The sequence below is a fragment of the Equus asinus genome, chromosome 2, assembly GCF_041296235.1.
Source record: "Equus asinus isolate D_3611 breed Donkey chromosome 2, EquAss-T2T_v2, whole genome shotgun sequence".
NCBI lineage: Eukaryota > Metazoa > Chordata > Mammalia > Perissodactyla > Equidae > Equus > Equus asinus.
In genome coordinates this window covers 152,263,765-152,290,390 of record NC_091791.1, presented here as the reverse complement: position 1 = coordinate 152,290,390, position 26,626 = coordinate 152,263,765, and the positions used below count along the sequence as shown (strand labels likewise).

At 36.6% G+C, this 26,626-nt stretch overlaps 2 protein-coding genes across 8 annotated transcripts in view; one reads left to right on the top strand and one right to left on the bottom strand.

Annotated features, from left to right (window-relative positions):
- The window catches only part of WDR76 (WD repeat domain 76), a 63,704-nt gene extending 41,560 nt beyond the window's left edge, over positions 1–22,144 (top strand). For 5 of the 6 annotated variants that reach the window (XM_044764999.2, XM_014847089.3, XM_044765003.2 and 2 more), the window contains 5 exons: positions 4,980–5,138; positions 10,520–10,737; positions 11,316–11,468; positions 13,363–13,416; positions 19,641–22,143. In XM_044764999.2, the coding sequence (XP_044620934.1) occupies positions 4,980–5,138; positions 10,520–10,737; positions 11,316–11,468; positions 13,363–13,416; positions 19,641–19,896 (840 nt within the window). In that variant the 3' untranslated portion in view covers positions 19,897–22,143. Of the gene's footprint in view, positions 1–4,979; positions 5,139–10,519; positions 10,738–11,315; positions 11,469–13,362; positions 13,417–19,640 lie in introns of all 6 variants that reach the window. The other variant, XM_070502400.1, reaches the window with a different exon arrangement.
- Positions 22,145–24,111: 1,967 nt separating this feature from the next.
- Positions 24,112–26,626, bottom strand: part of FRMD5 (FERM domain containing 5) — a 300,073-nt gene continuing 297,558 nt past the window's right edge. Inside the window, exons 15-16 of one of the 2 annotated variants that reach the window (XM_014847088.3) lie at positions 26,541–26,593; positions 24,112–26,196 (exon numbers count right to left, since the gene is read on the bottom strand). In XM_014847088.3, coding sequence (XP_014702574.2) covers positions 26,190–26,196; positions 26,541–26,593 — 60 coding nt within the window. In that variant the 3' untranslated portion in view covers positions 24,112–26,189. Of the gene's footprint in view, positions 26,197–26,399; positions 26,594–26,626 lie in introns of those variants that run through there. The other variant, XM_070502427.1, reaches the window with a different exon arrangement.

The following is a 26,626-nucleotide window of genomic DNA, read 5'->3' as shown; positions in this document are numbered from 1 at the left end:
GCCATCTGGTCCTGAACTTTTGTTTTTATTTATTTATTTATTTATTTATTTATTTATTTTATTTATTTTTTTATTTTTTTAAAGATTTTATTTTTTCCTTTTTCTCCCCAAAGCCCCCCGGTGCATAGTTGTATATATTCTTCACTGTGGGTCCTTCTAGTTGTGGCATGTGGGATGCTGCCTCAGCATGGTTTGATGAGCAGTGCCATGTCCGCGCATGGGATTCGAACCAACGAAACACTGGGCCACCTGCAGCGGAGCGCGAATTAACCACTCAGCCACGGGGCCAGCCCCTATTTTTTGGGAAGTTTTTGATTACTGTTTCACTCTCCTTAGTTGTGATTGGTCTATTCAGATTCTCTATTCTTCATTCAGTTTTGGGAGGTTGTATGAGTCTAAGAATTTATCCATTTCTTCTAGATTGTCCAATTTGTGGGCATATAGTTTTTCATAGCATTCTCTTGTAATCCTTTGTATTTCTCTAGTATCTGTTGTGATTTCTCCTCTTTCATAATTTTATTTATTTGAGCCTTCTCTCTTTTTTTCTTAGTGAGTCTGGCTAAGGGTTTGTCAATGTTATTTATCCTCTCAAAGAATCAGCTCTTAGCTTCAGTGATCCTTTCTACTGTTGGTTTTTTTTTTTTTGGTTTCAATTTCATTTATTTCTGCTCTGACTTTTATTGTTTCCCTCCTTCTGCTGACTTTGGGCTTTGTTTGTTCTTCTTTTTCTAATTCTGTTTGGTGTAGTTTAAGATTGCTTATTTGAGATTTTTCTTGTTTTTTAAGGTGGGCCTACATTGCTGTGAATTTCCCTTTTCAGACTGCTTTTGCTGCCACCCATATGAGTTTGTATGGTGTATTTTCATTTGTCTCCAGATATTTTTTTATTTCTTCTTTAATTTCTTCAATGATCCATTGGTTGTTCAGTAGCATGTTGTTTCGTCTCCACATATTTGTCACTTTCCTAGCTTTTTTCTTGTAGTTGAGTACTAGTTTTATAGTTTTATAGATTTTGGTCAGAAAAGATGCTTGATATGATTTCAGTCTTCTTAAATTTATTGAGGCTTGTCTTGTTTCTCAGCATATAGTCTATCCTTGAGAATGTTCCATGTGCACTTGAGAAGAGTATGTATTCTGCTGTTTTTGGATGGAGTGTTCTATATAGGTCTGTAAAGTCCATCTGCTCTAGCTTTTCATTTAATTCCACTGGTTCCTTGTTGACTTTCTGTCTGTCTGATCTATCCATTGATGTAAGTGTTAAGGTCCCTTGCTACTGTTATGTTGTTAATATTTCCTTTTAGGTCTGTTAATAGTTGCTTTATGTACTTTGGTGCTCCTGTGTTGGGTGCATATATATTTATCAGTGTTATGTCTTCTTGGTAGAGTGTCCTTTTTATCATTGTATACTGCCCCCTCTTTGTCTCTCATTGCCTGTTTTATCTTGAAGTCTACTTTGTCTGATATAAGTATGGCAACCCCCGCTTTCTTTTGTTTGCCATTAGCTTGGAGTATCATCTTCCATCCCTTCACTGTAAGCCTGTGTTTGTCTTTACAGCTGAGATGTGTTTCATGGAGGCAGCATATTGTTGGGTCTTGTTTTTTAATCCATCCCGCCACTGTGTCTTTTGATTGGAGAATACAATCCATTTATTTAGATTTACAGTGATTATTGATATATGAGGGCTTAATGCTGCCATTTTAGCACTCATTTTATGTTTGCTCTGTATGTCCCTTGTCTCTCTTCCCATGTGTTTCAGTCTACTGATTCAGAAATAAGAACTAACTTCTCTCTTATTTTGGGAACATAGGCTCTCCCTTATTTTGATAAGATATGAGTGGCAGGAGGAGGTGAAAGGATTTGGTAAAGAAAACAGAAGCAGAGAAATGAGAAGAGGACCAGAAATAGTATCAGGTTGTACAAGCTATGAGATGAGTTTCAAGGATGGGAGTTTGACAGGGCTTCTTGCAGAGAAGTCAGAAGAATGGGAACAGGGAAAATGCCATTGGTTTTTTTAAAATAGGGTAGCATTAGTGAGTTGAGAGAATAGCTTCAATGATGAGGTAAGGAAGGTAACAGACTTTAGGAGAGTAAAAAAGAATGGGGTAGTGGAAGAAATGGAAGCAATCGGTAAAGACTATTTGTTGAAGAACTTTGAAAAGAAAAAATAGAGAATTAACATAGTCAAATGAAGATCTTTTCAGGTTGCTTTGATCTGTACAGAGTTGAAGACATGTAGGAAAGTCTGTTTGTTATGTCTTTCCTTGTGACTCCAAAAATCTGTATTACTAGGTCTCTGTAGTCCAGTATCTCTCTCAGCCTTCTAATGTTCCAGGACACTTGGCTATCCCATTAACAGATTGAGCTAGTCTAAAACCAATATCTTGACCTTCCTGTGTGCTGTTTCAGCTGAAACCAACTATCCACCTCCCTCCTCCGGCCTCCATCTTTCTTCCTGGCTATGTAAAAGACTGTGCTTGTCTGAGGTAAAAACGAACTGGTTATAAGATACTAGGAGAAAGAGTCAGTATGTTATATTATGTCGGAGAAACTAACATGGACAGAGCAATTCAAGCATGATGAAAACAAAAATAATGACATGGCAACTAGACAAACGCTAGCACAAAAACAGCCAAAGAACCTAGCATGCAAAGACAGATGTAGAAGAAAAACATAACTCAAGGAAAGGAAGGAAATTTTCCATGGTTGCTCCAGGCTGTAGAACTGCACTGTTCAGTACAGTAGCTGCAAGTCATATGAGACTGTTTACATTTAAATAGAAAATTCAGTTGTCAGTTAAACTAGGCACATTTTTAGTGCTTAATAGCCACACATTGCTAGTGGATACCATAGTGGATACAGAACATCTCAGAAAGTCCTTTGGACAGTGCTGCCATGAAGTAAGTTAAAGACAACATTATTTTGGTAAAATATGACTCAAAGATAAGATGATAAAACAACAGAATGAGATGAAAAAGGAGATTGCAGAACTAAGGAAACAAATTGAAGATCAATGAAACTAATAAATTAGACAAAAACAAGGAACAGAATAGGCATTAATGAAAATTAAATTACAGACATTAAAGATCTGAGGTAATCTCAAACAGATGAGAAAGCTTTAAGAGACAAGCCAATAGAAAGGGAAAGACAGTCAAAGATGACACAACAAATGGAACAGAAAACATATTCAAAGAGAATTTTTCTGCAAAGACAGATTTGAATTGGCAGATTGAATGTATACACCATGTCCTAGGAAAATTTGAAACTTAAAGGATAAAGAATTCTTCAGGCAGAAAAAACAAATTATATTCAAGGTGAAAAGACAGGCTTGCCATGGTTTTCTACAGCAACATTGCATGTAATGTCTACAAAGTTCTGAGGGAAGGAAGGGTAGCCCTGGAATATTTACCCAGCACAAGAGATTGTTCTAATATAAAGGCAGCAGGTGGGTGTTCTCAATTGTGAAAAAACTTAAGAAATTCAAGACCTGTGAGTTCATCTGGAAAAAACCTGCTTGACAGCAAATTTCAGCCAATTAAGAGTAAATCAAAATTAAGAATGGAGAAGCTAGAGAAAAGAATTAATCATGAGTGTTGAATCCATTTAAATGCAGAACGTAATATTAAACAGCTGTATGAATTATAGTTACAGAACTGGATGTGAATGTTATCAACCTGGACAAAATAAAAATAATAATATAACAAAATATAGAGATGGAGAAAGGGAAGATTGGAGGAGGAGTGAGAATAATGTTCTCAATCAATAGAAATCATCTAAAATTGAGACATAGTTAAAAAAATAAAAAAGCATAATGACTAAAACTGCTTTATGTTTTATACTTTTTTCTTAGGAGATATCTCTTATAAAGAAATACTCAAAGTTCAGAAATTCCTTTAGACTGATTTTATTTTATTATTTTGAAGTATAGTTAAATTTAATAATATTAAAAATGGCGTATATAGCATGGTCTGATTTTTTCCTAAATTTCTCCTCTGTCATTCTGTCTACAGAAGTACGTATAGAGATATCTGTAATGATAATTTTGGTTAATTTTAGATTTGAAGTGATTTTTAAAAACTTTTTGTATATTTGCATAGTTTTTGGGTTCTTTATAACAATGGAAACTTTTGTTTTTCTAAAAAATAAATGCTATAAACACGATGTTAACAGTGATTAACCCGGGGTAGGAGGAGGGGTGTGTGTAATTGGAATTTTTTTTCTTTCTTTCCTTTTTAAAAGTTCTTCTGTTTATTTTAAAGTTTAAATAAAAAAAGAAAACAATGTTTGAGTATTTCAGAGCAGACTAAGCCAGATTTGGAGATGATAGTTGATCTGGTTCATAATATAACATGTGGCATAGGAATATAACTTATTCAAATCTGACAAGTGATGATTTAGGAATAGGTAATACAGTTGTGGAAAGGATAATCCTTAGAAGTAGTAACTCTAATGTGGAAATTCAAATACATGAATTTTCATGGTGTATTTAGGGGATAAAATATTTAAAAAATGATTATTTTGTGCCAGGACCAAATACCTTATGAACATTGTGCTGAGAATGATATACTCATATTATATAGAAGCACACGTAGCAAGTAAGGTGGTAGTGGTATTAATACTGTTTTTGATAGTCAGGGATTATGCTGTGTGTGAAATGAAGAGTAGATTTCTCATTTCCTGAAGATTTCATGAACTGAAGTCATAATAAGCAGTAATTTTTTCCCTCTGTATTATGAAAAGACTAGTTTGCTAGTTAAAATAAATGTGACTTAATATTGCTAGATTGAAAATTAGAAAAAAGTAATATAGTAACAGCATAAAGTTTCAAATTCTGACTTTCTGAATGGGAGAGTGGGTACAATTATAGACTAAGAAAAGACAATATAATACAGATGTAAATAGTTAATGACATAATGATGTAGAAAATATTACTACTTTTCACTAGTTTTTGTCTTTCTCCCTGCCCCCAACTCTCTTCTAGAGTCACCAACCTAAAGAAGATGGAATTTATGTTTTTCAACCCCATAGTCAGCCAGTTAGCTGTCTTTACTTCTCACCTGCCAATCCAGCTCATATACTGTCATTGAGCTATGATGGCACATTACGCTGTGGGGATTTTTCCAGAGCTGTTTTTGATGAGGTAAATATTAATGTGTTTATGTGTTGACTTCAGATGTTATTCTGGATTTTCTATGAGATGCTACATGAATGATTATTATACCAGATTGGGTGAGGTGGTATAGAATAGGAACTTTAGAACTATACTGCCCGAGTTAAAATCCCAGACCATGTGTTACTACTTGTGTGACCTTTGCAAGTTTCTTAACCTCTTTGTGCCTCAATTTCTTCAGTTGTGAAGTGGGATAGTAATAGTATCTGCTTTATGTGGTTGTCATAAGGATTAAATCAATTAATGCAAATATAGTACTTAGAGCCTGGCACAGAGTGTTTGCTCATGTTATTTTTATTTTTTCATTTTTGCAAAAAGCTTTTCAATAAATTAATTTACTCTTCTATTTTTAGGCTTAAGACTTGTACTTCTTTTTCACTCAGGGGAAAAAATTGAAATATTATTATACTTGTGTTCATTGTTCCTGGCTTTTGCAGATGTGAATTTTGTGGAGATGAGTCTTAAATGTGGCAAGAAAGACTATAGAGAAATTCATCACTTAACAGTATTACATTACATTATACTTAAAACTTTTTTTTTTTAAGATTTTATTTTTCCTTTTTCTCCCCAAAGCCCCCCGGTACATAGTTGTGTATTTTTAGTTGTGGGTCCTTCTAGTTGTGGTATATGGGGTGCCACCTCAGCATCACCTGATGAGCGGTGCCATGTCCACGCCTGGGATCCAAACCGGTGAAACCCTGGGCCACCGAAGCGGAGTGCTCTAACTTAATCACTTGGCCACGGGGCCGGCCCTTACTTAAAACTTTTGACCTGTAATATAACACAGACACTACAAAATTTGGTTTTCTCTAGTCTTCTAGCTAGGATATATAGTGTCTTATATGCCATATATATGTGATGGTAAAGAGATTAGCTCACCTGTTTTTATCTGGTGAAGTTAGAATGAAGAATTGCCATTGGATGTCGTATAATTGTACTCTAGCAAGAAATGGACACCTAGTTGGTTTTATTCAGCATCTTAGAACATCTTAGGCCAAGTTTATTTGTAACCACTTGTTGAGTATAAATAGAAAGTCTGTTCCTGGGCTGTTCTAACCCCCCTGCAAGGTCAAGTTAAGTTGAAGCCTGTTTAAGAATGGTTGAAAGACTGTGGGCTCATACTCACGACCACCCATCCTTCCAGAGACACTCTACCTAGATCACCAGACTATTCCTTGGAGATTTTCTAATCAGTTGATCTCTGGCAGAGTAGGCCAGAAGCTTCCAAAAGGCCTGAGGAATCCTCACAATATTGGATCCCAGTGATTACGTTTTGGTCTACTACTTAAGGTGAACTTTCAAATTTGCTTAACTGTATCAGATTTTCTCAATAAGAGAATTCTTACAAATCAAACTTTTCTTTTTATTGTAGATGTTAATCTTATGAAACTTATGATGGTTTAGATCTGAGTTTTTATCCTTTATCTTATTTTGAATGAGACTTTTAAAGTTTTTAGAGGTCCTCAGTATAAGAGCATTTTATACGTGATAGACAATGAAGAGAACAGGGTACTCATCACTGAAGTTGCTTTGTAAATAATTTATGATCTAATTTTATGCCTTAATTTTTTATATAAGGCAGTACTCAAAATTAACAGATTCTGATGTCTTTGTAATTTTTTTAATATTCCTTGTACAGGTGATTCATAATTATTTTTAAAAGAGTTTTAAAATAATCATTTTAATAATTATAGTATGTACCTGCTTTTGTTTTGCTTTTCATTGTATTCCTAAAATGATCTTTCTTACAATTGAGGAAGCTTTTTCTCCCTGCTGAGGGCTAATAGTTCTTGGGTTTTCTTTTAAAAGTAAGGATGTTTAAGTGCCTTAAGGTCTGTTTATAACCATATGAAAAAAAAACTTCCAGACTATTAATGTTGTGTTGTTGGTCATGCTTGATTTCCTAACTACTGACAATTAGGAGAAACAGTTTCTTTTCTTATCAGTATCTTTGTGTCTTTTTTTCTTAGAATTTTTATCTCTACCTTTTTAAAAATAGGTTTCTAAGAGCAACATTGATATTTCAAATCCTTATTAGAAATAAATAGGCTATCAGTCGTGGATTAAATGAGATAATATTTGTGTGAAGTCCTCTTTAAACTGTTTAATGGTAGCACTTTGGTTCTTAATGCACAACAATGAAGTTGTCTATGCAAGTCATGTTCTCTTTTGTATTTGTTTATCTTCTTACAAGAAGGTTGGAGTTTGAAATTTAAAGGTATATCTATATTTTATCAGCCACTTAATAACTGATTATACTTATTTTTTTAAACAACTTTATCAAAATATAATTCACATACCACACAGTTCACCCATTTAAAGTGTAAAATCCAGTGGTTTTTTGTATATTTACAGAATTGTGAAATCATTACCACAATCTAATTTTAGAATATTTTCATCACCCTAAAAAGAAACCCCTTGTCCATTAGCAGATACTCCCAGTTTTCCCCTCCTCCCAGCCCTAGGCAACCACTGATCTACTTTCTGTCCTTATAGATTTGCCTGTTCTGGACATTTCATATAAATAGAATCATACAATTTGTAGTCTTTTGTGACTGGCTTCTTTTGCTAGCAAAATGTTTTCAAGGTTCATCCATGTTGTAGAAGGTGTCAGTACGTCATCCTTTTTTTTATGGCTGAATAATGTTTCATTGTATGGATACACCACATTTTACTCATCCCTTCATTAGTTGATGATCATTTTGGTTGTTTCCATTTTTTACTGTTGCAAATAATGCTGTTAGAAACATTCATGCACAAGTCTTGTGTGGACATATGCTTTCATTTCTGTTGGGTATATTCCCAAATATACCCAATATGAGAATTGTGGAGTCATATGGTAACTCTATGGTTAACATTTTGGGGAACTGCCAAACTGTTTTCCAAACCGGCTTCACCATTTTACATACTCATCGGCAATGTATGAGAGTTCCAATTTGACCATGTCCTTGCCAACACTTGTTATTGTTGGTGACTATAGCCGCCCTAATGGGTATGACGTGGTATTGCGTGTGGTTTTGATTTGCATTTCCCTAATGACTAATGATGCTGAGCATCTTTTCATCTGCTTATTGGCCATTTATATTTCTGTAGAGAAATGTCTATTTGGATCCTTTGCCTATTTTTCAATTGGGTTATCTTTTTAGTATAGAGTTTTAAGAGTTCTCTACTTATTTTTTTTAAGTCACATTTATTAGGGTAAAATTTACATTTTTAGGTGTACAGTTCTATGAGTTTGGGCAAATTGTATACACCTGTATGACAACGACCACAATCAAGGTATAGAAAATTTTCATCATCCAAAAAAGTTACCTCATGACGCTTTGTAGTCAGTCTCCCCTCCCTTCTTGAAGTCTCTGGAAACCATTGATGTGATTATTACATTATTACAGAAATGTAATTTACCCTGTTCCAGAATGTCGAGTAAATGGAATCATACAGTGTGTAGCTTTTTGTCTGACTTCTTTTACCTAGCACAATGCTTTTAAGATTCATCCATGATGTAGCATGTATCAGTAATTTGCTCCTGATACTACTGATTGAACAGTTACCTCGTGTTAGGCATTAACCTGAATGTGCTTTACATATATATATTATTAACCTTTATAACACCCTATGAAATAGATAATGTTATCTCCATTTAACAGCTGAAAAAACTGAGGTAAAGAGATTTATTAGCTTGCTTAAGGACGTAAATGGCAGAACTAGAATTTGCACTTGGGTCTGTCTGACTCTAAAGCTCCTGTACTTCGTTTCATTTGTGTATATTGGGTTTTTGGGGGTGTGTGGGGGTTGGGATGCCTTTAGTTTATTAATTTGTTAATCTCAGTTCATAATTATACTTGTTATTAAAAATAAAATTCAGCAATTAGAATTGTGGTCACTCTCTCTTACTTGAATACTGACACATTCTACGACTTGTTTTTTTTTTTACTGGGAAAGATTTACCCTGAGCTAACATCTGTTGCCAGTCTTCCTCTAGTTTTCCTGTGAGCTGCTGCCACAGCGTGACCACTGATAGATAAGTGATGTACATCTCTCCCTGGGAACTGAACCTGGGCCGCCGAAGCAGAGCATGGCAAACTTAACTACTCTTAACTACTAGGCCACCAAGGTTGGCCTTACCACATTTATTTATTTATTTATTTAAAGATTTTATTTTTTTCCTTTTTCTCCCCAAAGCCCCCCAGTACATAGTTGTGTAGCCTTCGTTGTGGGTCCTTCTAGTTGTGGCATGTGGGATGCTGCCTCAGCGTGGTTTGATGAGCAGTGCCATGTCCGCGCCCAGGATTCGAACCAACGAAACACTGGGCCGCCTGCAGCGGAGTGCGCGAACTTAACCATTCGGCCACGGGGCCAGCCCCCACCACATTTATTTTTTATTCCTTATATGTGTGAGCCCTGAACCCAAAGTGATAGTATTGTGGGTTATAAGTGATTAAAAAATTATATTAATACTTGCTGATGGTAAAATATTTACAGTAGATAGGGTATGCAAGGTAAAGCTACCTTGGGGGGGTAAAGCTTCCCCCATTCCCACTCTTTAGAAGTAACCCTTGTATTTTTTGTGTGTGCTTCCAGAAAGTGGACATATACTTACAAGCATATATATATATTTTTTCTTTGCGCTAATGTATTCATACTATATACATACTTTTTTGCAACTTGCTTTTTTCGCTTAAAAAGTACTTTGAACAGTTAGTAGTACAAATCTACCTCATTCTTTTTGGCATTACACAATATTTCAAAGTAGAGATGTACCATCATTTATTTAACCAGATCTCTTTTGGTGGACATTTAGGTTACTTCTTATTGCTATTATGAGCAGCCTTGCTGCAGGCATCCTTATATATATCTTAGTGAAATTATTTGGTATAAGCATTAAATATTTTGGTAGAATGTACCTGATTAGCTGTCAAAAATTTGTGTCTGTTTACATTTCCATCAAAAGTAGGTGAGCATTCAGGCATATATCTTGGACTTGGTTGGCAAAGTTACTTGCTATTTGAAGGTATTTCAGTTGGGTAGAATTCAGATCCAATCCATTTCCTAGTAAGTTTCACAGAGCAGATCTGTATCTGAGGTTTATTGGATTTAAGAGATTTGGAATGTAGCTTTGACATGAGTGGATGGGCCATTTGATAGCAGGCGAGTCTCAAGGCTGATTAGTACCTTAGTTTCATCTCTGTGAAAGGGGTTGATCATTTTGCCCTGTGCTTCCTGTGGGGATGATGGGAGGATAAATGAGGTTGTTTGGGTAAGGTGTTTTATAACTCTTTTACCAAAGAATTTATGCATTGGCTTTTTTTAAAAGAAGTGTTATATAAGTTGATTATTACTTATATCCTTAGGTATATAGAGACGAAAGAAGTAGCTTTTCTTCCTTTGACTTCTTGGCAGAAGATGCCTCCTCTTTAGTAGTAGGCCACTGGGATGGAAGTTTGTCATTGGTGGATAGACGGACACCTGGAACTTCTTATGAGAAACTTATCAGTTCTTCTTTGAGAAAAATAAGAACTGTTCATGTCCACCCAGTGCATAGACAATATTTCATCACTGCAGGATTGAGGTATGTTCTTCATAAAATTTTATGGTTTAGGGCTTTTAATGTTAGGAATAATGTTTTAGCTTGGTTGTCAAGGACATCTGCCTTGTGATACCCACAGGCCAAATAATTTTCCTTTCTATACCAACTAAAGTTCTTTTTAGTGTGATTTTTTTTAAATGAGAGATTCTTTGGGATTTAATAAATATTGAAAGCATTGAAACAAAAACACATTTTTGTTTTCCTTGGCATCAGATGCATTTACTTCTAGTCTTTTGAGAAAACTTGTAAAAAACAAAAAGTTATATGTGATCTATAACTTGTTGGTCTCTGTTAAATTTTTTCTTGGAGAGATTAGAAAACCAACTAGAATCTTGTCTCTCTGTACCCACTGGTTACATATATATGCTATAGTTTTGGAATTTTTCTACTGTTTTTTATCTATGCCAGTGTTTGTAAAATTAATAGAGAAGATTAGAAGATTCTGTCTTAACTGTTCTTCAACGTAATGAGCATTTGAGTGTCTAATTTATCTTTAGCGCTGTTCTAGAGACGAACTACATAGACTGTGGCAACACTGAGAATTATTCTTCCCATTACAGGGATGTTCATATTTATGATGCAAGGCGCCTGACTCCCAAGGGAAACCAGCCTTTGATTTCTTTGACTGAACACACAAAGAGCCTCGCCTCTGCCTATTTTTCACCTCTTACTGGTAACAGAGTAGTGACCACATGTGCTGATTGTAAGCTGAGGTAAATTGGGAAGACAGAAATATGTTGTTAAGGAATCTCAGGAGTTGGTAGCTACTGCGTCAGTAAACCAGTAGCTTTGTTCACTGTGCTCCTTATTAAATTGTTAGCGTTATTGTTTTGTAGCCATATCTAGGTTCCTGAGATCTGTGGCCTGTACTTAATGGCTTTTCAGCAGTTTTGGGGTCTGGAAATTTCCTTGAGATTGACAGAGAAGGTCAGTAGCTGCCCTGGGGAGTCGATGTCAGGCTTCCCTTTCAGCTCTGAATAATTCCAGAAATCCCAACGAAACCAGGCTTGTGATATCTTGGAAAGGAGATAATTTTAACTTAGGGAGAAGCTCTGACTTGTGGATAGTAGGACATGCTCTACGAGAAAGGTGCTGAATGAAAGTTGTGGAGCCGCAGGCCCTGAGCAGGCAGAAAAGAGCAAAAACTGGGCTTCTATACAAACTGCTGGATATAGTTTTATGGTTTTAGCTTTGGTATCTTTCTTTTTTTTTTTAAAGATTTTATTTTTCCTTTTTCTCCCCAAAGCCCCTAGTACATAGTTGTATATTTTTTAGTTGTGGGTCCTTCTAGTTGTGGCGTGTGGGATGCCACCTCAGCATGGCTTGATGAGCGGTTCCACGTCTGCACCCAGGATCCCAACTGGTGAAACCCTGGGCGGCCGAAGCAGAGCCTGCGAACTTAACCACTCGGCCACGGGGCCAGCCCCAGCTTTGGTACCTTTCTGATGCTGCTTCTTAAAAATGGATTTAAAAATGTAATGTAAACCAGTTGGACCAAAAATAGAAAATAATGCCAATAAGAAAAGATGTGGAGAATTTCAAGTGCAACCATGAAGGAAAATGATTTTGTTCTCTTCTAGGATCCTGATTTTAACATTGCAAGCATTTCTCAGTTTAGGAGAGGTTTATCTTAAGTGATTTTGGAATTCATTCATTATTCATTCAACAAGTATCTGTTGAATGTATACTGTGGGCCAGGCTCTAGAAAGGCACCTAATTTCTGTTTAGACCCATCTTTTGGGAGGAGCATGGTCTGTATGTGTGACAGGTGCCCTCACTTAGTTTCTGGTAAAGTCTGTGAGCATTACCAGGTGGTGCATTAAGAGATTTAGTCACCAGGCAATGGGAGTGCAGTGTCCTCTTTCCACCCACACAGTTTCCTTTGTCTCAAGAGCTACCTGTTTGTCCCATTTCTGTTTATTTGTACTGCAAAGTTCACTCTTGTTACATTAGTTGTTAGTGATTTGACTTTCTCTTAATCTAATTAGACAGTAAGGTCTAGTGTCAAGAAACTACACTGGAATAGCTAGGAACAAGGAGAAGGGGGAGGTGGTGGAGATGTGGTTAGTTTCTTTCTGCCTGGGTAGCTGGCAGAGGCTTCTGGATTCCTCCAGCTGCCCTACAAGAAGTCCTCCCTTTGCTGGCCAGTCTTAGTCTTGCCAGCACCTGGAAATGACACTATCAGACCCTCAACTGGTGAGTCTCATGGGGAAATTGCTATTGATACATGCATGGACTTTTAGGTTATTTTGTACATTTTCAGATCACATTCCTTATATATTACCTATATGACTGTGAATCTGAATATAGTTTTTGAGTCCAGGTTATCACTTTAGAATGTACATTTTAAGTTTGGATTAATAGTATTTAAATAAATTATTTCCACACTAAACTATATAAACACTAAATTTTATAATATTCCTTGTAACTTTTGTTAAATATACCAGCTAAGGTTTGTCACAGCCTAATCCTACATCTTTTAAAATAACAATCGTATTTTATATCATTAACCAATGAAAATCTTGTTAAATACACTGATGTTATTTCAGAAAAATTTCAAGAAACAATAAAAAGTGTGTTACCTTATTCTTGATTTTTATTTTGCAGAATCTTTGATAGCAGCTGTATATCCTCTCAGATTCCTCTCCTCACCACCATAAGGTAGGTTTCCATATGCCAAATAATGTAGACCCTGGATTACTATGAGTTATTTGTTGGAGTGCATGCATTAGACATCTGATTGTCAAAGAGATGTAGTAGGTATGATTTTTGTGTTATGTTGTTTAAGTGTCCCAGGTTGCTAGTTCCTATCCTATCCAGAAGGATTCTTGCCTTCAGGTTCCCTGTGTCTGTAATGAGTTTCAGTCTCTTTTAGGCAGTAGCTGTTCTCTGCAGCTGGGCAGTTATTTTTGGTTAAGGAGAATGACTTTATCTGCCCTGAGTTATTCACATTATCTTATTAAAGAAGACTGTAACTCCTCACCTGCTGACGAGGCTGAAGCTGTGTATTTGTGCCTGTTCATTCTGGGCTTAGAGGGCTTCCGCACCTGCTCACTTACTTTATTTCTTTGGTTATCCTCTTTTTGCATCTGCTACTTTTAGTGTATGTATTTTAATCAAACTTTACACAATGCCTTCTTCCGAGACATCCCTCTTTAGTAATATTTATGAAGTTGGCGACAGGGTATACAGTATATGTTGATTGTTGCTTCATGAGGTTTGTAGTCTGTAGAGGCTATATTTAAGTATGTTCATTTCCTTTTTCACAAATTTCCCCCCTTCATTTCCTTTTTCAGACTAGTATATTGGTTTCTAATGTGTATTTTAAAAAATTAGGGTGATGATTCTGGGGTCAGTAAGAATTTTCATTAAAGATAGGTTCATTGCGTGGCAGTGGGAAATGTGGTTCTCTGTGGTCCATACTTCTTTAATAAGAAAGGGTTGTAAATGATATTAAGGTATAGAGAAGAAAAGAACAGTACTTTTCTTTTTGCTTTGGAGCGCTGTAAAGAGCCCCAAATGTATTTTTAAAAATTATTTTATTTTTAGTTGTGGTTATAAATACATAACGAATTCACCATCTTAGCCATTTGTAAGTGTACAGTTCAGTAGTGTTAGGTGTATTCACGTTGTTGTGCAAGAGATTTCTAGAACTTTTTCATCTTGCACGACTGAAACTCTCTGCCCATTAAACATTAATTCCTCCTTCCCTCTTCTCCCAGACGTTGGCAACCATCTGTCTACTACTTTCCATTTTTATGATTTTGACTACTTCAGATACTTCATATGAGTGGTATCATACAGTATTTGTCATTTTGTAACTGGCTTATTTCACTTAGCATAATGTCCTTCATGTTCATCCATATTCTAGCATGTGACAGAATCTCCTCCCTTTTTTTAAGTCTGCATAATATTCCATTGTATGTATGGAATGTATATACCACGCTTTCTTTATCTATTCATCTGTTGATGGACATTTGGATTGTTTCTACCTCTTGGCTATTGTGAATAATGTTACAGTGAACATGGGTGTGCAAATATCTCTTTAAGATCTTGCTTTGAATTCTTTTGGTTATACACCCAGAAGGAAGATTTTGATGGATCATATGGTAATCCTATTTTTAATTTTTTGAGGAACCTCCATACTGTTTTTCCATAGCGGCTGCACAGTTTTACACTCCCACCAACACTGCACTAGGGTTCTAATTTTTATTTATATTCATCAACTCTTGTTTTCTCTTATTTTGTTAGTGATTATCCTAATGAGCGTGAGGTAATATCTCATTGTGGTTTTGATTTGCATTTCTTTAATCATTAGTGATGTTGAATATCTTTTCATATGCTTGTTGGCTATTTGTATATTTTCTTTGGAGAATTGTCTATTCAAGTCTTTTGCCCATTTTTGAATTGTCATTTTTGTTGTTAAGTTATAGGACTTCCTTACATATTCTGCATGTTAACCCTTATTAAATATATGATTACAAATATTTTCTACCATTCTGTAGGTTGCCTTTTCACTCTGTTGATTGTTTCCCTTGATGCACAGAGTTTTTCAGTTTGATGTGGTCCTATTTGTCTATTTTTACTTTTGTTGCCTGTGCTTTTGGTGTCATATCCAAGAAATCATTGACAAATCCAATGTCCTAAAGCTTTTCCCCTATGTTTTCTTCTAGGAGTTTTATAGTTTTAGGTGTTATGTTTAGGTCTTTAACCCATTTTGAGTTAATTTTTGTATATTGTGTAAGGTTACTGTCCAACTTCATTCTTTTGGATGTGGATATCCAGTTTTCCCAGCACGAGGGAGATTTCTTCATTTGTTGAAGAGACTATCCCTTCCCCATTGTGTGGTGTTGGCACCCTTGTTGAAGATCATTTGATCACATACATGAGGGTTTATTTCTGGGCTTTCCGTTCTGTTCCATTGGTCTGTATGTCTGTCTTTATGCCAATACCACATTGCCTTGATTACTGTTGCTTTGTAGTATGTTTTGAAATCAAGAAGTGTGAGGTCCCGAATTGTGTTTTTCATCTTTTAGATTGTTTTGGCATTCATGGTCCCTTGAGCTTCTATTTCAGTTTTAGGCTTTTTCCCTATTTATGCAAAAAATACCATTGGGATTTTGATAGGAATTGCATTGACTCTCTAGATCATTTTGGGTAGTATGGACATTTTAACAATATTAAGTCTTCCACTCCATGAACATGATGTCTTTCCATTTATTTGTATGTTCTTTGATTTGCTTTAGTAATGTTTTATAGTTTTTAGTGTACAAATCTTTCATCTCTTTGGTTAAATTTATTCTGAAGTATTTTATTCTTTTAGAGTCTATCGTAAATGGGGTTGTTTTCTTAGTTTCCATTTTGAATTAGTCATTGTTAGTGTGTAGAAAATGTAACTGATTTTTGTGTGTTGATTTTTGTATCCTGCAACTTTGCTGAAATCATTTTCATTTTAACAGTTTTTTGTGTGTGTGTGAAATTTTTAGGATTTTCTACATGAAAGATCTTGTCAGGGGCTGGCCCTGTGGCCAAGTGGTTGGGTTCACACACTCCACTTTGGCATCCTGGGGTTTTGCCATTTTGGATCCTGGGCATGGACCTAGTACCACTCATTAAGCCATGCTGAGGTGGTGTCCCACATAGCAGAACTAGAAGGACCTACAACTAGAATATACAACTATGTACTGGGGGGATTTGGGGAGAAGAATAAGAAGAAAAAAACAGATTGGCCACAGATGTTAGCTCAGGGCCAATCTTAAAAAAAGAAAAAGATCATGTCATACAAACAGATAGTTTTACTTCTTCCTTTCTAATTTGGATGCCTTTCATTTCTTTTTCTTGTCTAATTGACTAGTTGCCAGTGACTACTCAGAATGTGTGCCCTTTATCAAATGCTTGTTGGTTTAATGGTGACACCTCATGTGCAGGATCTGGTTACCTGTGCACTTGTGAACCTCTGGAAGTTAGGCAGATCAGTGTCTCTAGTCCTACACGGTTTTCTAGTCCTATCAGATTTCCAGTCCTATGTTGAATAGACATAGTGAGAGTGGGTATCCTTGCCTTTTTTCTGATCTTAGAGGGAAAGCTTTCAGTCTTGAGTTTAGTATGTTGCCTGTGGGCTTTTCGCATATGGCCTTTATTGTGTTGAGATAATTTTCTTCTATTCCTAGTTTGTTGAATGTTTTTTATCATGTAAAGGTATTGAATTTTGTCAAATGATTTGTTTACATCAGTTGAGATGATCATATTTTATTCTGTTAATGTGGTATACTACATTAATTGAGTTTTGTATGTTGAACCATCTTTGCATTACAGGTATAATTCCAACTTGGTTATGGTGTATAATTCTTTTAATGTGCTGTTGAATTTGGTTTTGTAGTATTTTGTTGAGGATTTTTGCGTCAGTGTTCATCAGGGATTTTACTCTGTAGTTTTCCTTTCTTGTAGAGTCCTTGTCTGGTTTTGGGAACAGAGTAGCTTTGGCCTCATAGAATGAGTTTAAAAGTGTTCCTTCTTCATCAATTCTGTGGAAGAGTTTGAGGAGCATTGGTGTTAATTCTTCTTTAAATGTTTGGTAAAATTCTCCAGTGAAGCCCTCTGGTCTTGGGCTTTTCTTTGTTTGGGAGGTTTTTGATTACTGTTTTAATCCCTTTACTAGTTAGATGTCTATTTAGATTTTCTGTTTCTTCATGATTCAGTCTTTGTAAGTTGTATGTTTCTGGAAATTTATCCATTTCTTCTTAGGTTATCCAGTTTGTTGGCGTATAATTGTTCATGGTAATCTCTTATGATCCTTTTTATTTCTGTGACATCAGTTGTAATATGCCCTCTTTCGTTTCTGGGTTTTTACTTATGTTTTCTCTTTTTAAAGATTTTATTTTTTTCCTTTGTCTCCCCAAAGCCCAGTACATAGTTGTATATTTTTATTTTTTATTTATTTTTTAAAAGATTTTATTTTTTCTTCTTCTCCCCAATGCTCCCTGGTACATAGTTGTATATTACACTTGTGGGTCCTTCTAGTTGTGGCCTGTGGGATGCCACCTCAGCATGGCCTGATGAGCGGTGCCGTGTCTGCGCCTTGGATTCAAACCGGCGAAATCCTGGGCCACCGAAGTGAAGCGCGTGACCTGAACCACTCGGCCATGGGGCCGGCCCCCATAGTTGTATATTTTTAGATGTGGGTTCTTCTAGTTGTGGCATGTGGGATGCCGCCTCAGCATGGCTTGATAAGCAGTGCCATATCTGTACCCAGGATCTGAACCAGTAAAACCCTGGGCTGTGGAAGCAAAGTGTGCAAGCTTAGCCACTGGGCCATGAGGCTGGCCCTATTTTTTATTTTTTTATTTTTTTCCTAATCTAGCTAAGGGCTTGCCAATTTTGTTTATCTTTTCAAAAAACTGTTTATTTTTTTATTGTTTTTCTATCCTCTGTTTCATTTATCTCTGCTCTAATCTTTATAATTTCCTTCTTCTGCTAACTTTTGATTTAGTTTTTTCTTCTTTTTCTAGTTCCTTGAGGTATAGTTAGGTTGTTGATTTTGAGATTTCTTCTTTTTTTAATGTGTCTACTGTGATAAATTTCCCTCTTAGTATTGCTTTTATAGCATGCCATAAATTTTGGTATGTTTTGTTTTCATTTTCATTTGTTTGCAGATATTTTCTAATTTCCCTTGTGATTTCTTCTTTGTGCCTCAAATGTATTTTTTACTTTAAAGTTGTATGGAGTATAAAATGATTTCAGAGTTTGGTTATCAGGGGAATATAAATATGGGAAATAGATCCTATTAAAACAGCAATAGGTTATCTATTTCTTATTTCTAGGGCTTCTTCTATTTGTGCTAAAAAAAGGAGGGGAGTCCATTGAGCTAGGAAATAGTGAACAAAAAAAGGCGCCATTTCAGTAGACACTTAATGACCATCCGTTGAGCACAAACCACTGTACTCACTGGAGATTCAAAAATGCAGAAGACATTGTCTCTGTTCCTTTTTTTTTTTTAAGGATTTTATTTTTCCTTTTTCTCCCCAAAGCCCCCCAGTACATAGTTGTGTATTTTCAGTTGTGGGTCTTTCTATTTGTGGCATGTGGGATGCCACCTCAGCATGGCTTGACGAGAGGTACCATGTCCGCGCCCAGGATTTGAACTGGCAAAACTCTAGGCTGCCAAAGCAGAGCATGCGAACTTAACCCCCAATATTGCCTGTTCTGAGTTTCAGTTTTGTAGGAAGGATAAGATTAGGTTGATGGTAACTCAGTAACTCAATGAGAAGAAACTTGGCAGAGAAAACCAGCATTTAGGAGCAGTGCCATCTTTACCCTCTGCCCATTGCAACCTTGAGTTATTTCACACTTACTATACTTTAAAAAAATTTTTTTTTACAGTTATAATCTATACTTTATTGTATGTTATTTATGTATTTTTTTCCCATGTACATCATAATATGTTTCGAATTCTGTGTAGATTACATGATGTTCACCACCCGAAGACTATAATCCATCACCACACACATGCGCCTAATCACCCCTTTCGCCTTCTTCCCTCCCCCGTTCCCCTCTGGTAACCACTAATCCAATCTCTGTTGCTATGTGTGTGTGTGTTTTTATCTTCTACTTATGAGTGAGATCATATGGTATTTGACTTTCTCCCTCTTGACTTATTTCACGTAGCATAATACCCTCAAGGTCCATCCATGTTGTCACAAATGGCCAGATTTCATCATTTCTTATGTCTGAGTAGTATTCCATTGTGTTTATATACCACATCATCTTTATTCGTTTGTCCCTTGATGGGCACCTAGGTTGCTTCCAAGTCTTGGCTATTGTGAATAACGCAGAGATGAACATAGGGGTGCATGTATAGTGTTTAAAAAAAATTTTTTTTTCACTAGGCACAACACCATCACTGGGCGATGGCTGACCAGGTTCCGAGCTGTGTGGGACCCTAAACAGGAAGACTGTGTCATAGTTGGCAGCATGGCCCATCCACGACGGGTAGAAATCTTCCATGAGACAGGAAAGCAGGTGCATTCTTTTCTTGGTGGAGAATGCCTTGTCTCTGTGTGTTCCATCAATGCTATGCACCCAACTCGGTATATTTTGGCTGGAGGTAATTCCAGTGGGAGGATACATGTTTTTATGAATTAAGGAAGTTGCTGAGTTAAAAGTTTAGCAATGCCAATTTGTTCAAATTAATCAGTGTCTAAGGAGCCTAGTAATTCATGTGGCTTAAGTCTGTTTACTTAGTAATATGTTCTATTTAGCAAATATAAGATTGCTTTATTAATAAGAACTATGAGCAGAATGTACTTTTAGTAAGGGAGAAGCCTTAGAGGTGTTTCCACAGGATGGGGACAGAATTTAAGGGGATGCTGTGATGCCTTCAGCACTTTTAATCTGGCACTGTGTAGAAAAATTCTAATATTATAAATTATAAAGCTTTGAATGATCAGTATTAAAAGTTTTTGTGGTCTCATGATGTAGTTGTGATTCTATAGTAATATATAGATTTGTTGGTTTATTTTATAGTTCAGAATGAACATTTATTTCTAGACAGTCACTGGAAGGGGTCCTGAAAGGTCATCTAACTCAGTGATTTTGAAACTTAATTTTTTAAATCAAGAACTCTTTTTGCCCTTGCCTCTAAGTTAAATCTTACGTGAAATCCCAAGATAATTGCTGAGAAGCTTTGGTTCACTTGGGCAGGGCCTGGGTCTGTGTGTACTGACCCTTTCCACCCCCCTCCTCTCTATAGCTCCTGAGACACAGCCCAGGAATCCCAGGCCTCCTAGGCACAGGGTTTGGATCTGTCAGATCCCTGTAATCCAGTGTGACATTACCTCAGACCAGTGTTGTCCAGACTATGGGTTGTAGCTATGCACACAAAATCAATTTAGTGGCCCTGGCCAGTGTTTAAAAAAATGAAAAGGAAAGAAATAGTAAAGAATGGAAAACATTAAGTATGGTTTTGTGAAACTTAGTTACATATGCATCTTTGTAGGTATATTTGAATATGTATATTCTGATGTAAAATGTGTTTATTTCTGTGGTACTGTGGGTCATGGTTAAAGAAGTGAAAGTTCCTGGGGCTGGCCCCGTGGCCGAGTGGTTAAGTTCACGCACTCCGCTGCAGGCGGCCCAGTGTTTCGTTGGTTCGAATCCTGGGCGCGGACATGGCACTGCTCATCAAACCACGCTGAGGCAGCGTCCCTCATGCCACAACTAGAAGCACCCACAACGAAGAATATGCAACTATGTATCGGAGGGCTTTGGGGAGAAAAAGGAAAAGATAAAATCTTAAAAAAGAAGTGAAAGTTCCTGCCTTTGAAGGCCCCAGATAGCCTTCTCTCTCCTTGTTTTTAAACTTTCCAGAGGAGATTCAACAGCCTGTTAAGTGAATACCTTCATTCCTATTCATATTTTGGAGAAATGTTATGAAATACCACTTTTGGCATTTCTTCATAAAATTCTTTCAGAAGTTATAGCAAAATTTGAATGTATCTGTTGTTGGAAGGGGAATTCCTAAATCAATGATTAATATTACCATGCGACATTGCCTATCTTTTTGTTCTTCATTGCTAACTACTACAGAAGGACTATTGTAAACAGCTTCGGCAATATGTTTGAATTCTAAGAGGAAATATCATCTTCTTATAATTGTATATCACAGAAATAAAGTGACATTTATAATTTTCTCTATAATGAAAATCTAAGTGTCTTGAGGCTTAGTTTATTAATAGGTTGTGGATATTTATAAGGAATAGGAGTTCTCTGTTTTCTTGGTGATATGAGTACAGGAATTGATAAGCAAGATGGAAACACAGGCATACTCACTTTATTTTGCTTCACTTTATTGAGCTTTTTTACAAGACCCTTCACCAGCAAAAAGATTGCTACTCACTGAAGTCTCAGATGATGGTTAGCATTTTTTAGTAATGAAGTATTTTTAAATTAAGGCATGTACATTTTTTTTAGACATAATGGTATTGCATTCTTAATAGACTACAGTATGGTACAAACATAACTTTTATTAGCACTGGAAAATCAAAAAATTCATGTCACTTGCTTTATTGTGATACTTGCTTTATTGTGGTGGTCTGGAACTGAACCCACAATATCTCTGAGATATGCCTGTATTAATTTATGAAATGAAAAGTAAAGCTCAGTGAGGTTGAGTTATATTTAAACTGTCCTGGAAATAGTAAATAAAGCCTTTAGGCTCCCTTTCTCTTCTACCCCACTTAATTTTACAGGTTCTGGAGTGGCTAGTTCTATGGCAATTGTTCTTTTTTTAAGATGTTGAAAACTACTCTCAATTAAATTAGTACCATCATTTAAGCTTTGACTACTTGGTGGTAATTGCCTAGCTTCTGCAATAAATGTTAGCAAATTCTTCATGTTTCTCACTTTTGTGATTTATTTTGCTATTGTAGCTTCATAAACCGTGCTATTTATATCCAATTCTACTTAATAGAGTTTTATCTTCTTGAGGCAGTGCAGGAAGCAAGGAGAGTGAGCAGGGACTTGTTTCTCAGTGATAAGCTCTATAATGGACTAATTGTTTAAATCTAGAAAGCACATAAAGGAAAACTGTCTCCCTTAGGACATCCTTAAACTGTAATCTGTTGTGAAAGGTACTTCTCCCAGAGACTCGCCTAAAGCTGTGTGGCTTCTGTAATTATAGGTGTATTATGATGGATCTCTCCCTTTGGGATAAACCTTTTTTTGTAAGTTGGCCTTTATGATATCTCTTAAACATGTCAGCTCTGAATTCCACTTCAGTTATTTTCTTTGAAATGCCCCCATTTTTTTTTACATGTCTTTAAGGAGAAAGGAGATGATTCTCATTTTGGGTGGACAGAGACTTGGTCAGACTAGGAGAGACTGCAAAGGATTAGGGGTTGATTGAATCTAAGTTGCTTATGTCATATTTTAGTATTCTGTCCTTTGAGTGAGTTTCCCTTCCACAGAGAAAACTACGCAAAGGCAGTTCTTCAGAAAAGCAGGGAACTTTAGAGCTGTGGATACAAAGAAAGATTTAAATCCTTTCAGCCAGTGTACAGTACGTGGAAAGGGGAGGAGGGCAGACACATGGTGCCTTCCGTTCAAACCTGAGGAAGAAATATGTGCCCTCTAAGATTCCCCAAACTTACTTAGGTGTCCGGTTAGCCTGTCCCTTCTGACTTAGTATGTTTTTTTGGTTTTTCCTTTTTAGTATGGTATTGATGGCTAGTAATGAGTTTTAGTTCCAAGACAGCATAGACTCATATTCTAGTTTATTTTGCTGTAAATGTTTGGATTTTCAAAGGAAAAGGTGGACTTTTGTGAGGAAGATAACATTTGGCACAGTTACACAGAGTGAGGAGTGAAACATTTTAACATATATCTTTTCCTAAAATGGAAGCTGTGCAAGAGGAAGTGTTTTACAAGTATCTTTTGCCTGTTTTACTCCTCCATCAGCAAGTTGTAAGGGTTCATAGGGGAAGCCTATTCATGAGCTAAAAATCAGAAGTGTGTTCAGGTGCAAAGGGGCTTGGTTATGGCTGAGGAACCCTGAGCAGAGGCAGTGGGTACTAGAGCCCTGAAAGGATGTGTCTGTAGCTGAGTCCTTATTAGGTGTCCAAAGCATAGCTGCTGTGAATCTGTAGGATCATGGGAAACACTGACATCCAGTGGTTCTTATGCTTTTTACCCTTCAGATCACTTTAAGAAAAGACTTTTGTCATTAAAAGAACAGTGCTTTAGTAAGATGACCTGACAGCAGAATGGAGGATTGGAGGGCAGGTAGAATTGAAAACAGATTAGATAATAAGTAGCACAGCAGACCCTGGTTTCACCTTTTATCCTCATGGAATTTAGAAGACCATTACCAGTTCCATAGCCAGAGAGAGATGGTTACATAATTAGATAACGTAATAGGAATGTATTTTGTAAATTGTAAATATGAGGTTACTGTAGTGGTGATAGCATTCTATTCCCTCTATTGGAAGTGTTTTCTATTCTCCGTCTTGTTCCAGGCTTGAGTAAGAACACTGGTCTAGAAGCTGGAACATCTAGATTCTATTTTGGTCTCTAAGACTAACTGAAACCAAGAAGCGATTTTCCTAAGGTTAAACTCATCAGAAAAATGAGGTCAAATTCATCCCTAAAATTACTTCACAGTTGTAGCTTCTAAATTCCTAATAGAATTTATTTTGGGGGAAGGGACAAGGAAACAGATGGATATAAACAAAATGATTCCAGTTGTGAACAGCAGTCAGCTGTGTAAATCCCACTGGTGTCCTTTTATCTATGTGTTGGTAACTTTAAGGAGGAGAAAGTGAGACGGCTATAAGTTAAAAAATAAAGAGTCCACTCTTATATGATATTTAAATATTTATTTAAATTTAAAAATAATTTTCATGGCACCAATGATTTTATGCTAACTACATACTGCATATGTAGAAAAAAGTACATTGCTTTGAAGGAAAATGTAACTTAGAATTTTTGGCACACAAAAAGTTAACAACTATTTTTTAATGAAACTAAGAAATTCACATTTGCAGGTAGTTTACCCTCTACTGCTTAAAGATGCAGTATACTATTCTTTAGTGAGAGTTTTATTTCCTCTGATAGATGAAGCTATGGAAACCATTGCTTTTTCTACAATGAGATCAAACTAATTTTGAGAGAAAATGGGAGACATAGTAGAACACAGTAAAACCAGGTTAAAAACTTGAACAATATTTAATGATGGAGGAGATACCAAAAAAGACTAGTTATCAACAAAGGAGGTTTGTTATTCAAGCACTATTTGAAAAGCAAATTGAAGGAAACTTTTCTATCTGTATTTTCTGGGATAAGCTCTGGAAAAAAATAACCTGAAAGCTTCTGTTCAGAGAGCAAAATCCAGCTGTTGGAAGTGGTATGGACTGTTGTACTGTTAGAACTCTAGACACAAGTAATGTACCAGGAAATGGAGTACTACATCTTTCTTTAATGTGAATATGAAAGGTCAGTCGAGGCTACCACTCACTGCATAGAAACACCGTTTTCTACAGACTGAGGTAGGAACACTACGCTAAAGGTAAGCTGCTATGTTGCATAAGACAGTAGATATCCAGGTTAATACCAGCCCCCTATCTCCTGACAGCCTTTTCATCTCTGAGTCTACTTTTCACTTCACTCCTGTGCTAAATAAAGCCTTTCCTGTGTAGATGACAAGTGGCAGTGGCTAGTTGGTTCTAAGCGATCCCTAATCTTTATTAGGATCTCCCTCAGTTTGTCTTGTCACTTGGTAAATAGATGTTTGTAATTCTGCCCAAACTGTTGCTGGTATGGAAATGATCAGACAGGCCCTCTTCCATTCGTAGATTCTGGCCGCATTTTAGCATTCCAGTACTTGATCTTGCTCATCTTGGCATCGGACATCTCTTTGCTGGTTGGTTGTTCGAGCACCCTTTATACAAGCAATCCCAGAGCCTCCACTGTTCCAGAAATGGTCCTGGATCTATAACACATGTCAGGAATTGGAGCAGAGCTGACTCTTTCTGCTAACATACTGGTAAGGAGCAGTTTTATTGTCTAGATTGGGGTTGGCAAATTATGGCCTATGGGCCAAATTCAGCTCGTTGTCTGTTTTTATAAATAAAATTTTGTTGAAACACAGCCATGCTCCTTTGTTTAGAATCTGTATGGCTGTTTTTGTGCTAAAATGGCAGAGTTGAGTAGTTGCCACAGAGTATGGCCAACAAAAAATAAATTATTTACTATCTGGCACTTTATAGAAGTTGTTTGCCACCTGGTCTAGATGAAAGGGCATTTAAAACTATGCAACATTACCCCTTCTCCCCCCAAAAAGAAAAACGCCATTTATTCCATAGCTGTTAATTCTATACATGGACATGGTTCTGCCATCTCAGGACACAACTAGGGGAGAGCAAATCTACAAGCGACTCGTTCTGTTTTGTACTTGGGGCTGCCCAATATCATAGGGTGCCAGCAGCTGCTCCACGTTGTGTGGGTCCCAGGAATATGTCGACTAACTGTCCTTAAGTCCTCAGGCCCCAGATGACTTAGAATCTCTCCCTGAGATGAAAACAAGATCTTGTGAGTGGTTGTAAGAATTGCAGAGCTCAGGCCTCAGACCCCACACTCACCCTTCACCTGCTGTGCTTCTGCATGCTTTCCACACTTCCCTCAGCAAGGATGGCGAGTGCTTTCCTACAGCTTTTATTTTCCTGATGCACAGGATAACCCTAGGGGGCAGTATTTCTACATCTAAGTGTTGGTCTCTGCCACATTCACTTTCTTTCTTTTGTAGGCATCTCTTAGAACTCCTATTTAAAGAGATTCTTTTCCTGGTCCCTTGCAAGGCTGTTTGTTGATCTTGGAATTCTATTTTCTGAAGCTTTTCATTCTCAGGATCAGTTTCTTTCTTGCATCGTTTAGTTCATCAGGCTCTATTTTCTTAATCCATAAAGTAAAAACAAAATATGAATTGATAAGAAAATAACATTTTGTTGTTAAAATATAAATTGAAATAGTCTTTTGGGTCGGGGGAAGGTGTACAAAATAAGTACTGTTCTCCGAATATCAGCAGTTTCTCAGGTACCTTAGTTCTGCTTTCTGTTAACTACACTCTGTCCAACATTTCTGACAGTCCTATCTCTGGCACCACTGAGTTCATCTAATGCCTCTGGAGCACAATAAAAGTCTTGAGGTTCTTCAGGAAAAAATCACAGAAGTCTAAGTTCATTATACAAAACTCATGGTGACGCCCACTAGGATCTAGTCTAAGGGGACAGACTTACCCCACCCCTGCTGCTGCAGCTTGCTGTAGCGGTGGTCCCTTCAGATGCCCACTCTGCTCAGATTTGAAAAAACAAAAGGAAAAGAA